At 39.9% G+C, this 16,410-nt stretch overlaps 1 protein-coding gene across 1 annotated transcript; it reads right to left on the bottom strand.

Annotated features, from left to right (window-relative positions):
• Nucleotides 1–1,890: 1,890 nt before the first annotated feature.
• LOC145988190 (uncharacterized) lies at nt 1,891–16,078 on the bottom strand. Its single transcript, XM_083123023.1, has 5 exons — nt 15,913–16,078; nt 12,985–13,170; nt 7,782–7,952; nt 4,873–5,166; nt 1,891–2,377 (listed from the first exon to the last, which is right to left on the bottom strand). The coding sequence occupies exons 1-5, from the start codon at nt 15,958–15,960 to the stop codon at nt 2,231–2,233; spliced, it is 846 nt and encodes a 281-aa protein (XP_082979149.1). The 5' UTR covers nt 15,961–16,078; the 3' UTR covers nt 1,891–2,230.
• Nucleotides 16,079–16,410: the final 332 nt, after the last annotated feature.

Here is a 16,410-nt window from a genome sequence, read left to right as displayed (position 1 = left end):
CCAAGTTGACTCTAGTTCTTCAGATACGTGATATTCTTCGATTTTAAGGTTACCTCAATAAGAGCTGTAGGTGATGACATGAAATAGGGCATGGCTTTGATTTACAATATAAAAATATTTATCTAGTCCGCCAAATGCACAGAACAGATATATTAAAATTTCGATTTTCTTTATTTGTTTTTTTATTTTTTTTATTTCCATTATTATTATTATTATTTCAATAAACGTTAGTTTCTCACGAGTAGGTCGCGTAAATGATCCTGATGGATTGTGCTGCATTGTGGTGAATATTCTTTGCAGAAACAAAGAAAAACATTACTGACTTTATAAAGAAAGCATATCTTGCATATTGAAGTAGTTTGTTAAGTCTTGGATAAAGGTGGCGAGTGTTTAATTACATGCAGTGGCGGCGATTGGGTTCCAAAACCGGGGAGCAAGGTGCCAAAACTGGGGGGGACAGTATATATCCCTTTATAGATGAGATTTAGCATAGTGCGGGGGCAAAAGTGACGAAAAGTTGGGGGCAACGCCCCCCTAATTGCCGCCACTGATTACATCCATAGATCCTTTCATGGACTGAGTATTGAGAAACTAAAAACGGGGATCTTTGATGGGCCCCAAGCTCGTAAACTCATTAATGATTCAAATATCTTAAATTTTAAGAATGATATTGAAGCTTCTACACGATTCAGTTATGGCTGAGTTGTCAAGAATTTCTTCAGCAATAACAAACACGAAAACTGTGAAGAACTGGTGCAAAACTTGCTCACAAACTTCAAAAAATTTGGTATTAATATGAGCATAAAGATAAATATCCTCCATATCCACTTTGACAGTTTTCCATATAATCTTGCTGATTTTAATGGAAAACAATGGAAGAGGTCCCACCAAGACATAAAAGAGACGATGGAGAAAATATTTGAAAGCAGATGGGACAGATACAAGATAGCAGATCAATGGTGGCGATTAGAAAGGGTGTAGAGGACATTTACCACCCACTTTTTTCCTCCGCACTATGGTCTCTTAAGAGTGGCCTGGAGGAAAGAGATTTCCTGCCCCGGCGCGATACAGAGACACCTAGCGACATATCAGGGAACTAGGAATTCTTCTCGGTTGTGTCCTAAACTAGAGGAAGAGCACAGGCCGGGGGGCAGAGGACCTCCCCCCCCCCCCCCATGGTGGAAAGACTTGCCACGATGTCTCCCCCCTGCCTTCACCACTCAACTACCCTTGCACCTCCCCCTCCACCCTACCCGTTTTGGTACCCAATCGTCGCTAGTATGGCAGATTATTGCTGGGATTTTCAACGTAATTGATCCGACACCCTACACACAAGAAAATCTCAGAAACAACGTTATTCTCATCATTAAGAGTGATTAACAATTATATTTCATGCATTTTTATGTTTTCTTAAAGGACAACCATTACTCAAAAACTAGAGCCAATGTTGAAAAACTGATGTCATGTTCGAAATCACAATTGCAAAGATATCCTAACATAACTATAATTTCGTTGGCAATAAAATGTGGTTTACTTGTGTAATAATTATCAATGTTTTCGGCAATATCACCAAGCTATTATTTTCATACATACACTAGAGCATAGGTTATTTAGACAGATTATTGTGATTTTCTAGTCAGTATGCGCTCAACTCCAATCATGGTTGAAGTTATTACGAACTTCATCGATCAATCCTTGTATGAAATCACTGCTTGATAGTAAAAATGTACTATTTTTATTTTTAAGAAAGTTTAGTGTAGTACGTTACCTGGAACCTGATTTTTAGTATTCTTGTTAATGCAAAACGGAAAGCACTTTTTGAATTTTCAGTATCAGCAGTTTGGAATACAAAAATATTAAAGATGCACAATGAATATATTAGGCTTTATTAACAAGATTACACTTCAGAATAGATTTATTGCAAAATTACAGAAACTTACAGATTTTGCACAGGTTACTTTCTATGCACCGGAAATAATTTCTTTTCAGAAGTATTTTTTTCAAAAATTCTAAAAGAATTCATTATCACCTAACTTGATTTCCAAATAAGGACATACCACCTTTTCTAAGAAACAAATCTACGTTGTTTACCACTCGGTAATACACTATTATTTCCTCTACGGAGGACAGTAAATGAATTGGGTTTGAAGATGTATACAGCTGCTGTGCATAATTAACTATAATATATCTTAAGTAGCAGCTATTGGGTGATTTTTTCAGCCAATCATCATTAAGCATCCTCTTCATCAGCTTCTTCAGCTGCCAATGCTGCTGCTGTAGCTTCGGCATCTTCAATATAACGAATTTCCTGAGCCACGTCTTCTCCCGACAGTTCGATCTCGCGAAGGAGGTACGCGCTTAGGCCAAGCAGGAGTGCCTGAAACGGACATAAAAATAGCTCAAACGTTTTTTCAGTGGCGTATTCCCTACGTTTTACCGCCGGTAGAAGTTAGATTATTTCCATAACATCCCTGACTGTTGTGCATTTGCAGCTTGGGAGCGAGTCACAACTTCCGAAGCAGCCAATCAACAAGCGAGCTACTGAAGTCATTCCAAGCCGGCACCAATCGCGGACCCTCTTCCTCACGCTCCTCGCAGTCGGTAGGCTCACTAGCTAGACTCGCGCAATCAGCCAGAACTGTTTCGAAAATAATCTGACTTCTACACCAACTTTTACCATATGTTTTTAGCTCTAATACAGGGTAAGTTCCATAAAATTACCACCGGAAATATTTCGTGAATATTGAAAAACTACTTTAGCACATGTAAAGTTATGAGAGGGGTTCATGAAATTAAGGAACACATTTCGTTCAACTACGTAAGGAAGTACGATATTCGACACGAATTTATGTTTTCTTTCATAAACTCCGTATTATTTTTAGTGCAATTGAAAGTAGAAAAAAATACATTAATAATTACATTGTAATACGTCAAGTAGTTCTCAAGTAATTGTAACGTGAAGTTGACGCTTTAAACAAACATCTCAGAAGTTGATACGTGTGTCGTAACAAGCATGTTTGCTCACGAAATATTTCCGGTGGTAATTTTAGGTGACTCACCCTGCATATCTGAAATCGCTTATTACATGCGATGCAAACTATTAAACCAAGAATTTAAACCCGATTTTAAGTTAATTATTTAAAGAATCTTAACGATTGGTTTACGTACTCCACTGATCGTTCTCTATCAGATATCAGAATGTTAGTCACTAAAGAAACAGAACTTCTTAGTTACAAAGAGACAACGGGGAAAATAAATTTGCGAGAGATGTTTTATTGCTATTTTAGGAGCAGCTGGCTAATTTAATGGTGGTTATCAACAAACCTCATCCCACTAAAAAATTGGCAAAACATTGTTTTAGTCCACTTTATGGTCAATACAGGGTGGCTGCATATTGTATCTACCAATATCAGTTGGCAACCCTGTAAGAGCGCAGATGCGCAGAAGCCTCTTGTGCTAAGGCAAATGCAAGTCTCGCAATCAGTCTTGTCATGGAACGTTCGCCTGTTCAGACACAAATTGTGGCAGTGGCGCTCATCCGAACGGGTTCCATTCAGGAGACGCAGGAGACACTGCACTGAGAAGCATCTGGACGCCAGAGACTACATCTCCTCCGTCCTGGAGACTTCTGTTTCTGCACGCTGCGATGCCTGACCCATCGTATCATATTGAGACGCTCTGGCACGGGTTGATGGCGACCCTCATTGGACCGTCCTCGCAGTGCCTGCTGCATCTCCTGAATTGAATCCCTTCGGATGAACGCCTCCACTGTCACGATTCGTGTCTGAACAGGCGAACATTTCATGACAGACTGATTCCGAGACTTCCATTTGCTTTAGCACAAGAGGCTTCTGCGCATGCGCACCTGCGTTCCTGCCAAACTGATATTGGTAGATACAATATGCGCCACCCTGTAGTATGACGGTACCTCGAAAATAGCCGCCTCAAATCATGAATTACTCGCAAACTCTACTTCACAATCCTATCAACATTAGCGCCTAGAAATGTAGGCAACTTCTTGCAAGCAACCATAGAGAAATAACGGTCTCACACCGTTATTAATCCATTCAACTTTCTACAGTGTATAAGAAACAAATTCCCGTAATAGCAGGGCTCGAAATGGAGCGGAGCAGACCGGAACGGCGTTCTGATTCGTGAATATCTGAAACCTTCTCGCTCCGTCTCGTCAAAAATGGCAACGGACCGTTCAGGTTCCTTTATTATTATTTTTTTTTACATATTTCACTACATTTTCCATTTAAGTGTGAACTAAAGTGTTTATACTCTTTCATAGTACATATTGTAGCATTTGTATGAGCTTACCTACTACGTGGAGATGCGTTGTTTCTCCGAGATGGCTTAGCAGAATATGATGGTCGATGTTCCCTTTGTCTTTTATGTATTTTGGTTCTATATTTACTTTATTATTTGTTGTGTCTTGTGGAATCGATTTTTGTGACAAATTAACCCAGCAGTCAAATTTCTAGTTAGTCAAAAAAATCCAGTCCCTGATCATTCGCGAAATAACAATATAGAAATATCTTTCACTTCCACGAATTGATCTTTTAATAAGTACCGAAGTAATATTAGGGCAGAATTGAGGGTATGCATATTTAATTAATTTTTCCCTGTTGGGACATGTTTACTTTTTCATTAAACAAATTAAATAATAAAAATTAAAAATTAAATTAAAAAATAATTATGTAAATATTATTAATCGTAACACAGCGTACCATTTCACTAGTCGTAATTTCGTCGTTCTAGTAAACAGACACGAAAAGAAAAAAAACAGGGCGTTCCGTTTCGTGCAAATTTCTATTTCGAGCCCTGCGTAACAGAGAAGCAAGTTAAAATAAAACAATATTAACTTACGGAAATAATGGTTAATAATCCAGAGATTGCCAGAAGAACCAGAAGGGTCATTTCCAGCATCTCCTTCAAAGTGGCTCCACACGGCTTCTTGAACTTCACGTCGTGGGAATCGAAGCAAGAAGCCGGGGAACCCAAATGCCAGCCTTCAGCCCACTTCGAAAGTGCGTCGCCTACCCCGAGATCTGGTAACCAGTTAGGTAGAGCATTTTTTATAGATTTTATAATTGACGGTACATCAAATGCTCCGAATATTACACTGTAATCATCGATGGATCTAACTCCGCAACACTTGTTCTGGAATATTAAGAAAAAGACTGACATTACAAATATTTTTAAACAACTTTCTTTATGTCTTTGCTGATTTACTTTGGGTCGTTGAGAATTGATTGAGACTGTGGCCCGTGTGCCTATATGCTGTTACCAAGAACCGAGGTGAGGGTGGTGTGTAAGAGCGGTGACCTTGGACTGTGCGCCGCAGAGTTTTATTTCTCTAGTTGCACACAGCGACACGTGACGGTGTTTCTCACAATGTAGTCGGAGATGTGGACAAGTAAGCTGCTGCCTAGTGGAGGTGTACGATTTCAACATGGAAGGTCAAAGGTGTACCACGTGGTTCTTGTGGAAAGAAGGTGTACCTGCAACTATGATTCATAATCCGCTACAAGCAGTGTGTGGTGAATCTGCTCCAAGTCGTGCAACTGTGTCCCGCTGCGTGGCAATTTTCACAGCCAAGATAGGAACTAGCCCTGTATGTCGTCGCTCATCTCCAACCCCTGGCACCATTCAGCAAGTGTCTGACACAGATATGAACGACAGGCATGTGACTGTGGAGGTTTCTTTCTTGGCACGTGCACTTCCGGCTGTGAAACCTGCCACGTAGCGGAACACAGTTGCACGACTTGGAGCAGATTCACTCCTTGTAGCGGATTATGAATCATAGTTGCAGGTACACCTTCTTTCCACAAGAACCACGTGGTACACCTTGACCTTCCATGTTGAAATCGTACACCTCCACTAGGCAGCAGCTTACTTGTCCACATCTCCGACTACATTGTGAGAAACACCATCACGTGTCGCTGTGTGCAACTAGAGAAATAAAACTCTGGCGGCGCACAGTCCAAGGTCACCGCTCTTACACACCACCCTCACCTCGGTTCTTGGATGCGGCATGTAGACACACGGGGGATAGTCTGAATCAATTCTGAACGGCCTAAATACATGCCTATTTTACCTCTTGGTTAAATCGTGACGATGGGGATTAATGATGAACTAAAGAAAATTGGCAAGCACAATGATACATCCATACCTGACCAGGGTTCGAAACCAGACCGATCTGTAGAATTACTAGTATTGTACTTATAGACAGATGGATATTGAATTTTACTTTGCAGAGAAATTTCTATGGGTTGTAGGCTTTCGGAGTGCAGAAAAACGACTGCTCTTCACTGATGCAAGTGTGTAGTGGAGCCGTCAGCTTTGAAATGACAAAGAGGCGATTTGAAGTTGACTATATCAGTGTTGCAGCCTTGAAAGCGTTGACTAAATTACAGCTGATATCGTGATATGTAAATCTGAACTGGGTAGAGTCTGTCCTATGTTTATTGTCGGACTTCTTAAGATTTTCATTTGATTCATTCTTGCAGCTTCTCTCAGCTGATTCGTGCTGTCGCGCCGACTGGTGTAGTCGTCCTGGGTTCGAATCTCGGTTAAAACAAAGATGTTTGTAGTCTCCATGATGCAAACAGAGTAGAAAGTAAGAAAACGGAAAAATATAACAAATCAGTGATTATACTTTCAATTGACTTTTAATTTTTTTCAAAGAAAAGTAGTAAGCATTCGACTGCAGATCGAAAAGTTCCCAGATCAAATCCGCGTGTCCCCTTTGCGTTTTACAAGAGTTGGTTGAGAAATTGCACGGTACACCAAAGACCCGCGTTCCAATATTAGTCGACTCTGCTGTTTAAATATATATACAAAGTTAATTCATATGTAGCAGTGGAACACTTTTGGAACGTTTACTTGTAACTGGATGCTTCTAAAAATATGTGTGTTTAGTATGTTGTGTGTAATTGATTAATTAAATCATGTTCATTATTGGGTTCAAACTCATTGTGCGTGATGGTTCTGGAGAAAGAGGCATGTAAGTTAAGGCATTGGAAGTGCAGTTTTATTGTATTAGTTTCTCTCTCCATCTCTCTTTAATGGGTCTCGGGTTCGATACCCAGTGGAGGTACTTTAAACTGAAGGTTCGGTTCCGATTAGCCTATCAGTGAGTAAAGTGGAGTTAAAACGTATACAACAGAAATTCTCTCCCTCTCTCTCTCTCTCTCTCTCTCTCTCTCTCTCTCTCTCTCGTTCACTCTCTTTCTTTCTCTTCCTCACCCTCTATCTATCCCTCCCTCTCTCTCTCTCTCTCCTCTCCTCTCTCTCTCTCTCTCTCTCTCTCTCGTTCACTCTCTTTCTCTCTCTTCCTCACCCTCTATCTATCCCCTCTCTCTCTTTCTTTCTCTCTCTCTCTCTATCGTTCACTCTCTTTCTCTCTCTTCCTCACCCTCTATCTATCCCTCTCTCTCTCTCTCTCTCGTTCACTCTCTTTCTCTCTCTTCCTCACCCTCTATCTATCCCTCTCTCTCCTCTCCTCTCTCTCTCTCTCTCTCTCTCTCGCTCTCGTTCACTCCCTTTCTCTCTCTTCCTCACCCTCTATATATCCCCCTATCTCTCTCTCCCTCTCTCCCTCTCTCTCTCTCTCTCTTTCGTTTTCTTTCACTTTCTCTCTCTCGTTCTTTTTCCATCTCTCCCTCTCTCTCTCTTTCTTACCTTTTCTCTCTCACTCCCTTTCTTTCTTTTTTCTCTTCTCTCTCATTTCTCTCTCTCAAACCCCCAATTAGTGTCCATTCATCGCTACGTACCTTAGACTGCATATCATCAAATAATTTAATCAAGTCTTCGTCCTGCCGTATTTCTCCGTACATTTCATCCTTGATTCTGTTTATCTTCTTCATCCTGTTGGTGGTGAAGTTGATGGTTCCTATGAGAACCACGAACTGGCATATCAGAAACACCACCAAGATGCCTGCTTCCTAAAACAAAACAGAGAATACATATTGATTAATGTTGAGAACTTATCAACTTTGAAACCATGACATGCAATGGCTCTACAGAAATCTACTTTGTGCTAGCGTTGGTTGCATGTAGGTCATGTTAGAGTTACTAACTAGAGTTAGTAATAGTGAGTGCGGGCTTATATCTGGGAACGAATTTATATGCACTAAAAATGCTAAAATATACACCTAAAGACTGAATATTTATTCAATTTTTTATTGAAATTTCCAGTCCAGCAGAAGCCGTTTTAACCCGGAATGAAACAGTAGTAAAACAGTACACTAGTGTTAAAAAAACACACACACGAAACAAGATAAAATAAAAAAGAAGCCCCAAAACAGTTCCAAGGTAAACAGATTATTTTCACAATACATAACTTATGTACATTTTTTTCTAAGTTGGTGATAAAAAAATGAATTGAATATATGTACTTGGTTTGAGATGATGTTGAGGTTCGGTAGCCTATGAAATATTGAACGTTGTACGAGTGAGAGCCTGGGAGTTGCAGTGTGGAAAGTCTCCTTGCTCCGTGTTTTATGTCTATGCACTCTGAGAGAGAGTTCGTGTAGTGGGATGCTACATCTTAGGTTTCCATTTATGATATTATGTAGTAATTTCATAGCTGCAACGTATCTACGTGATTCTTGAGTATTTATTTATTTATTTATTTTACCTAAAGTTTCAGATACAGTACTGAATGACCATTTTACACTGAAACATTAACAGCAGGAAAATAACAATAACAACAACAACAAAATATAATACAAGATGGCACTGAAAACAAATCAAAATTATGCATATATCGTTAACAATTTTCTAAAACTTTGTTCTGGCAAGAATATGTCCACATTTGGAGGTAGGTTATTATATAAGTGAGGAAGCCTGTAGAAAAGAGACCGCTGTAGAAGGGAGAGTCTTGTGGTGGGATTGTGAAATAGCTTAACGTTGCGAGTTGGCCGTGTGGAAACGCGTAGATGAAATTTGTTGAGCAGAAATTCGGATTTAATTTTACCATTCATGATTTTGTGCAAGAATTTCATGTCTGCTAATTCGCGACGAGTATGTGGTGGTTGGATATTAAAGACAGACATAATATCTGTTTTGTGAAGGTGCCTCAGAGAAGGTATTCTGTGGCGAGCTATGGCGAGGAAAAGTTGAGAACAGAATCAATCCGGGAAAGATTTGTTTTTGAAGCCATGGTCCAGATAGAAGAGCAGTATTCAAGAATTGGGGAGATAAGGGATTTGTAAAATATGCTGATTGATTATTGGTTTTGGATTTCAGTGAATCTGTACAGAAGACCGAGAAGACTCATTGCTCTTTTAGTAGTGTTCGTAATGTGCTCATTAAAGTTTAGTTTTTCATCGATGATAACTCCGAGATCTTTTTGAGAGGTAACTTTTTTGATGGGATTGTTTTCAAGATAGTAAGCAGAATCGAGTTTGTTCCTTCTTAGGGAAATGGTGAGGCAGGAGCATTTCTTAGGATTCAATTGAAGTTTCCACTGGCGACACCACACAAGTAGCTCTGTAAGAGCTTGCTGTAATATTAAAGCATCGTGTTCTGATGAGATTTCTGTGAAGAGTTTACAGTCATCGGCAAACAGAAGTATATTTATAGGGAGAGAGGACAGCCTGTCAGGGAGATCATCCATGTAAAGAAGAAACAAAAGTGGGCCTAAGACGCTCCCTTGGGGAACTCCAGATAAAACAGGAAGAAAGCTGGAAGAGGTGCCAGGAAGGATAACACGCTGCTCTCGTGCACTCAGATAGTCTTGTAGTAAGGATTGAAATTTCCCATGGATGTTAAATGTGGATTGTAATTTATGAAGAAGGAGATTAGGATTTATTTTACCGAAGGCTTTTGAAATGTCCAAATATATAACGTCAAGCTGGGAATTATTTGAGATAGACTGAGTAGCATGTGAAAGTAATACCGATAGATTGGTCAAGCAAGAGCTGCCTGGAAGGAAACCATGCTGAGCAATATTTATAAGGGGAGATGTAAACTTTAGCAACCTGTCTAATTATTTTCTCACAGACAATGGAAAGAGGTGACAAAAGAGAGATCGGTCTGTACGAATTAGTGGAATTTTTGACTCCAGATTTGTAGATAGGTACAATATTGGCACGTTTGAACAAGCCGGGAAACACACCTGTAGAAAAACAGTTATTAAGTAAAAGACACAGAGGGTGAGTCAGCCGTTTTACGAAGAAAAATTGTCGGAATTCCATCTGGGGCTAAGGACCGGCGCAACGGCAAAGAGGAGAGGAGAGATTTTACTTCTTCAGGGGAGGTTTTAATCGAATAGAGAGTGTGTGAACTGACAGACTTGACTGTAGGAAGAGGTTCAGAAATTGTCTCTGAGTAGAAATTTTCATGAAAAAACACATTAAAAAGTTGAGCTCTTTCATCTCCTACAGCGGTGGTAGAATTATGCACACTTTCCATTACTTTTGCAAGCAGATCTCTCTTAGATAGGTGTCAGGGCACTCTACGATGAAGAGGAAAAAGCTGAGAACACTGTCGATCTTGGAGGTATAAGAAGGGGCAGCCAGTGAGACATGTTATAGATGGGAGAACAGTAAATGGGGGACACAAATGTTTTGAAGTAAATGGAAAGTGCTTTCGGGTTATGGATTTCGGTGAATCTGTACAGTAGGCCTAGCATACGCATTGCCCTATTTGTGATGGTTGAGATGTGGTTTTCGTAAGTAAGTTTTAAATCTATGAGGATACCTAGATCTCGGTGTTTGTTCTTTTGCTAGAGGGATGTCGGTGAGTGTGTAATTACCTTCAAGATATTATACATTTTATTACCTCACCAACTCTTCGGGACATCCCACTTCACACTAATATAATTTCTGTACATGAATTGCAAAATACTATTGTATTAGGTTAGTCAAAAAGTAAATGCAATGTTTTTCTTTTCTTCCGTAGGTTGGCTGTACAGCTTTCTGCTCTCGCAAGCCGATAGATAGTATCGTTGTCTTCGCCTGTGGCAGGTTACAGCGTCATCACTTCAGTTCGCTCTGCAGTGTTGCCAAGTAAACATGGCTGCGCCACTGTCCGTGTGCACCACAGAAGAAGAGCGTTCTGTAATCCGTTTTTTGTAGTCTGAAGGTGTGCCAGGAGCTGAAATCCATAGAAGACTTTCAGCACAATACGGTGACAATGCTGCGAAGTGTTTACCAATGGATTGAAAAGTTCAAAAGCGGTCGAACAAGTGTGAAGGACGAGGAAAGAGCAGGTCGTCCAGCCACATCCACTACTGATGACAACATTGAGCAAGTCCGTGAGCTGGTTCTGAATAACCAACGAGTGACTGTTGATGAAGTGGCAAACCATGTGCACGTTATTCATGGTTCTGCATATGAAATTATCCATAACAGGCTCAACTTTCATAAAGTCTGTGAGAGATGGGTCCCTAAAGAACTCACTGACGAGAACAAGCGAAATCGTGTGAGAATCTGTCAGCAATTATTGGACAGACATGCTAACGAAGGTGAAGCCTTTTTGAAACGAATCATCACTGGAGATGAAACATGGATCCATCACTTCGAACCTGAGAGCAAACGCTAGAGCATGGAATGGAAACACCCTGAATTTCCAGTGGAAATAAAAGTCAAGCGTCAACACTCTGCAGGAAAAGTGATGCTCACACTTTTTTTGGGACTCAGAAGGGGTAATTATGAAACATTGTGTGGAAAAGGAGACAACAATAAACAGTGAACGTTACAGTGATATGCTTTCGAACAAGTTGAAGCCTGCGATTCGAAGCAAACTACGAGGTCGATTATCGGAAGGCATTCTTTTGTTGCATGACAACGCGCGTCCCCATACCGCCGCCAACACCCCTCAAACTCTTCAGAATCTGGGCTTCGAGGTGTTAGAGCATCCTGCATACAGTCCCGATGTCGCCCCATCGGATTACCATCTGTTCGGTCTACTTAAAGATGCTTTAAGAGGCCGTCGATTCGACACAGATCAACAGGTGAAGGAAGCGGTGCATACGTGGCTTGCTGCTCAACCGAAAACCTTTTTTTCTCAGGGTATAGGAAGCTTGTGGAACGTTGGACCAAGTGTATTGAAGTGCAGGGGGACTATGTTGGAAAATTATATCATTGTAAGTTTTCTATTGTTGCTGTGAAAAATAAAAAAAATGATTGCATTTACTCTTTGACTGACCTAATATTTCGTTTTCTGTTGCAAGCGCGGAATGCTTTCGTCGTTAGGTGAGCCTTGTTAGGTTTAAATCTCTCAGCATAAATACACTACATTTAGCTTAATAACGAAAGCATTTACCCTGATGTCAGAAGACGAAATACGGCGCTTAACCAAGAAGGTGTTTGAGTTTGGTCCGATTAGCGAGACCGAACTATATCCACTCACATCAGCCATGGCGTAACAACTGACATACAAAATTCGGGAGACCGTTCCATGTGAAATTCGGGTCTCACTTATTGCACAACACTTGAGCAACCTTGTGTTCTGACGTCACGGGAGAAAGCTCTTTAATTTTAGGCTAGATGCCTACTTTGTCAGGTTAGGCTAGCTAAATTTAGTTCTCTTAGCCTAAATAATAATTTTTCATTGTATTAATGCTAATGGAATCTAACCTAACAGGTCCAACCTAACCTCGTACGCATTCCTCGTCTGACGTCAGAACACAAGGTAGCAAAACTGTTGTGCGGAGAGGAAGACCCGTGAAATTCAGGGCAGGGATACCAACCGCGAAAACGTAATTATTCCCAAGCAACCTAATACCAGCCAATTATCAACACGATCGCAACAGGATACATGCAAGTAGGGGTGCGGGGACTTCTAGGACATACTGTATAACTGATTCCCTTTCGAGCTTTTCAAAACGAGATTCAAATTTATAAATTGCCCTTTGTAAAAGAACATGTACTCTTTTTGCACAAACTCCGTTACTTTTTATAATATGTCCAAGAACGTATCGTAAAAGTAATAATCTAATGTTGTTAAATAATAAATATAAGTACTTACAATTTGCAGGTACATTTTGTTTAGTTTTGTGCCAATGTAGAAACCTACTCCTGAAATTATGAAGGAGATGATGCCAATAACTATGAAATCAATGGATTTGTTTCGACCAAAGGCTAGTATTAGGATAGAATCTCCATATCGAAACCATATGTAGCCACCGATTCCAATGTAGCCCAGGGATGCAACCTACAGTAGAAATTAATCTTATAATTCATTGCAATAATTTTTATTTGGATGCATAGTTACTTGGATCAGCATTGGAAATAAAAGATTGGAAATCACGTGACCATGAGCGCGCTGAATGATCCGTCTTTCGATCATCACTGGAATTCCAGGATTCGAATCCCGATCTAGGCATTGGTGTGCTCAGTGTCCCTTCATCAATTTCACCTAATCATCGCTTATCTTTATCGTCGCGATTAGCCAAGAGTGGCAGAAAAGTATTACCAAAGTTTAAAAAAATCGGTAAATTTTCCGTATCCGGAAAACGCATGAAACTCGCTATTTCTGTCAATTTCCATATTCCTACTTACGTATTCTGCATTGAGAAACATTGCTGAAGTTGGCATTTCTCTTTTTACACGGAAATAATCTATATTTTCGACGTATGCAGTAAGTTTTGTTCGTTTCTCTTTCCCTTCGGTAACACGTTAAATGGCGGTCACAGTTTCACTACCGTAGTCGCGGCATGCAGTGTTTCCACCCCACTCCACCTAAAAATACCTACGTAGCCTCACAAACCATTGACGCATAGCCCCACGAACCATTTCCGGTAAGGTTAGGTTAGGTAGGGTCACGTCAAGGTTACAATACTTAAAAATTGGTTTCGAAAAAAATATGTGTAGTGCCACACACCATTCTCGCATAGCCTCACGAACCATTGACACTTGACACATAGCCCCACAAACTATTTGCGGAAACGTACCTTCTTCAGTTACAAAAACACGTGTTTGGAAACACTGACCGGGATTGATTGGGATTACGTCATCACACACAGGCTACATTTACCTGAAAGTAAATGGATGCAAGAGATTTCGTGCATCGGTCACATTTATATCGAAAAATAGATGATTTACCGGCAAAATTGAATGAACGATGCGAGAAAACACTTCCCCGAACTTCCACAATTCTAAAGAAACTGCATTCGGTAAGTAATTTCTCCTGTACATTTGAAGAAATCCGTTTTCCGGATACAAAAAATTTACAAAAAAATCATATCAAGAAAAATAGAATGAAAAGTACGAAATCATGGGCGAAGTATATTTGCAAGATTTTTATGTGATTATGCTAAACGGACTTGAGTATGTATGTATGTGTGTGTGTGATTGGGTGGCTCAAATTGCAATAGTTCAAGAATAGTGAAATTCTAATACTTGAAGTTATGATAATAATAGCCATTAACAATTTGGAAGCTAGATATTATCCCTTATTATCATTTTACAATTCATTAATGAAATATTTATTTACTAAGCTCTCTTCCACATAGCATACCCCGGTAATTTAATCTTGCAGGTTATCGAGTCTCTGGCGTCACAGTCACTATGATACTCAAATTTGGATTTGATTGGTTTGGTTTGTTTTACTTCGCTTTTCTGCCACTTTGACTAATCGCGACGATGAGGATGAGTGATGATATTGTGAAGTTGATGAAGGGACAGTTACAAAAACACCCGTGCCCAGGCCAATCCGCCACGAATGTCTGCTCTCGTGGATTTGGGTGTTGTCCGCCACAAGTGTTCTTTTATTGCAGAAGTAGCTCAAACTATGAACTAAATCAATGTGAAGAAGTTGAACTCGTTAAACGTTTCCGTTATACAGAGTGGCCACAAAATGGGTATGGAGCCCTTCCTTTCCGTAGCACGGACGAATTCTGTCCCCTTTTCTGGCGCACTTCGCATTACAAAGTGTATAAGAAGACCTTCCCTGGGCGATGGATTGGAAGAGGTTCTGAAGATTACCCAGCTCCCTTAGCCTCGCCTCCAAGAAGTCCTGACCTCACCTCTGGGGATTCATCAATGACAGAGTCAGAAATAACCGGTATTGCACAACGGAAGTGTTACGAGCAGCTGTGGAAGATGCCTTCGACCCGGATTATCTCCGCAAGACGCCAGCAGAACATGGCACAGAATTCGATTGTGCTACGAAAATGACGGTCTCTATACCGATGTTCTGGACTCTTAAACCATCGGCTGTGTCTCCACATCAAGCATTCAACCATAACCATCGCAGTGTCAAAAAAGGGGGTACGGCCACTTTGTGGTCACTCTGTATACACCCACTCATGTCCTCCCTCTTCTACATCCTCCACCGTCTTGTTACCCCTTTTCAAGTAAAGAAAGGCGAGACGACATGTTTCACCATCATAACATATTACAATTAAGATGTTTTCACTCGGATGAAAATTATGACACAAACAATTAAATAAAATGAATTTAATATGAACCTAATCTGATTACTTGCACCTCCTTGATGGTGCATTGATAACTGCAGGTGTAGTCCCGATTAGCCTATTTGAGCATAAATTCTTCTCAAAACAAACTTTGTTCTAACCTGACTACGGTTTTAATTTCACCTTGCGAAGAAAAATGTTGTCGACTACAACATATTTGAACTATCAAGAACATTAATGAATACATATTTTTGCCGATTTTTGAATGAAAAAGTTTATTCAGAGGTTCATCTATACGGTGGCAAAACCAAATGCTGATAACATTATGTTTGGATTAAGGTTTCGGATGATAAAGTTATTGTGATAATGTTTATACAAGATATGAACAGCTTATGCAAATTAACCAACATTATAACGTTATAAATATATTAAATTTGCTTAAAATAACAAAATTATTTCACTTCCAAACGCGATATAGATTACTTGGTTATGAACATTCGAAAATTGTACATCGGTATGGTTGAAGCATAAGTACTTACGGCCATTATTAAGTTGCATATTTGAAAACAAGCTTTGTACATTCCCATGTTTCAAGACTTGTTTAGCCTTACTCCGTTTTCAAAGTAACTATATACAGAAAACTTTAAAGGTCACACGCTCTGACTTTTGTTTCACATCGTATTCACGATTATTCAATGCTGTTTATCTGCACGTACCACAGACGTGTAGTTACCAGAACGGAAACATTCTGTTGAAACTGTGCACTTTTGCATGCGCTTAGGTAGTGGTGATACAGAAATGGATGGAATCCAATCGGGGCCCTAAAATATCTAATAGCGTCAAAAGATTGGTCCTACGTTTTGTGGCAATGCAAATAAGAATTGGTTTTCCGAAGTTTGAAAGCTTAATACAAAATTTTAATCTTTTTTCATTCTACTGTACGTAAAATGTTTAAACATTATCTTTAATAGCGAAATCGGGCCTGTAAGACATCAATTGAATATATGTATATAAACGCTGAGAGATCTTTACGAATT

The sequence above is a fragment of the Lepisma saccharinum genome, chromosome 5, assembly GCF_977018435.1.
Source record: "Lepisma saccharinum chromosome 5, izLepSacc3.1, whole genome shotgun sequence".
NCBI classification, from domain to species: domain Eukaryota; kingdom Metazoa; phylum Arthropoda; class Insecta; order Zygentoma; family Lepismatidae; genus Lepisma; species Lepisma saccharinum.
The sequence above is the reverse complement of the archived record's forward strand: the minus strand, read 5'-3'. Positions and strand labels throughout refer to the sequence as shown.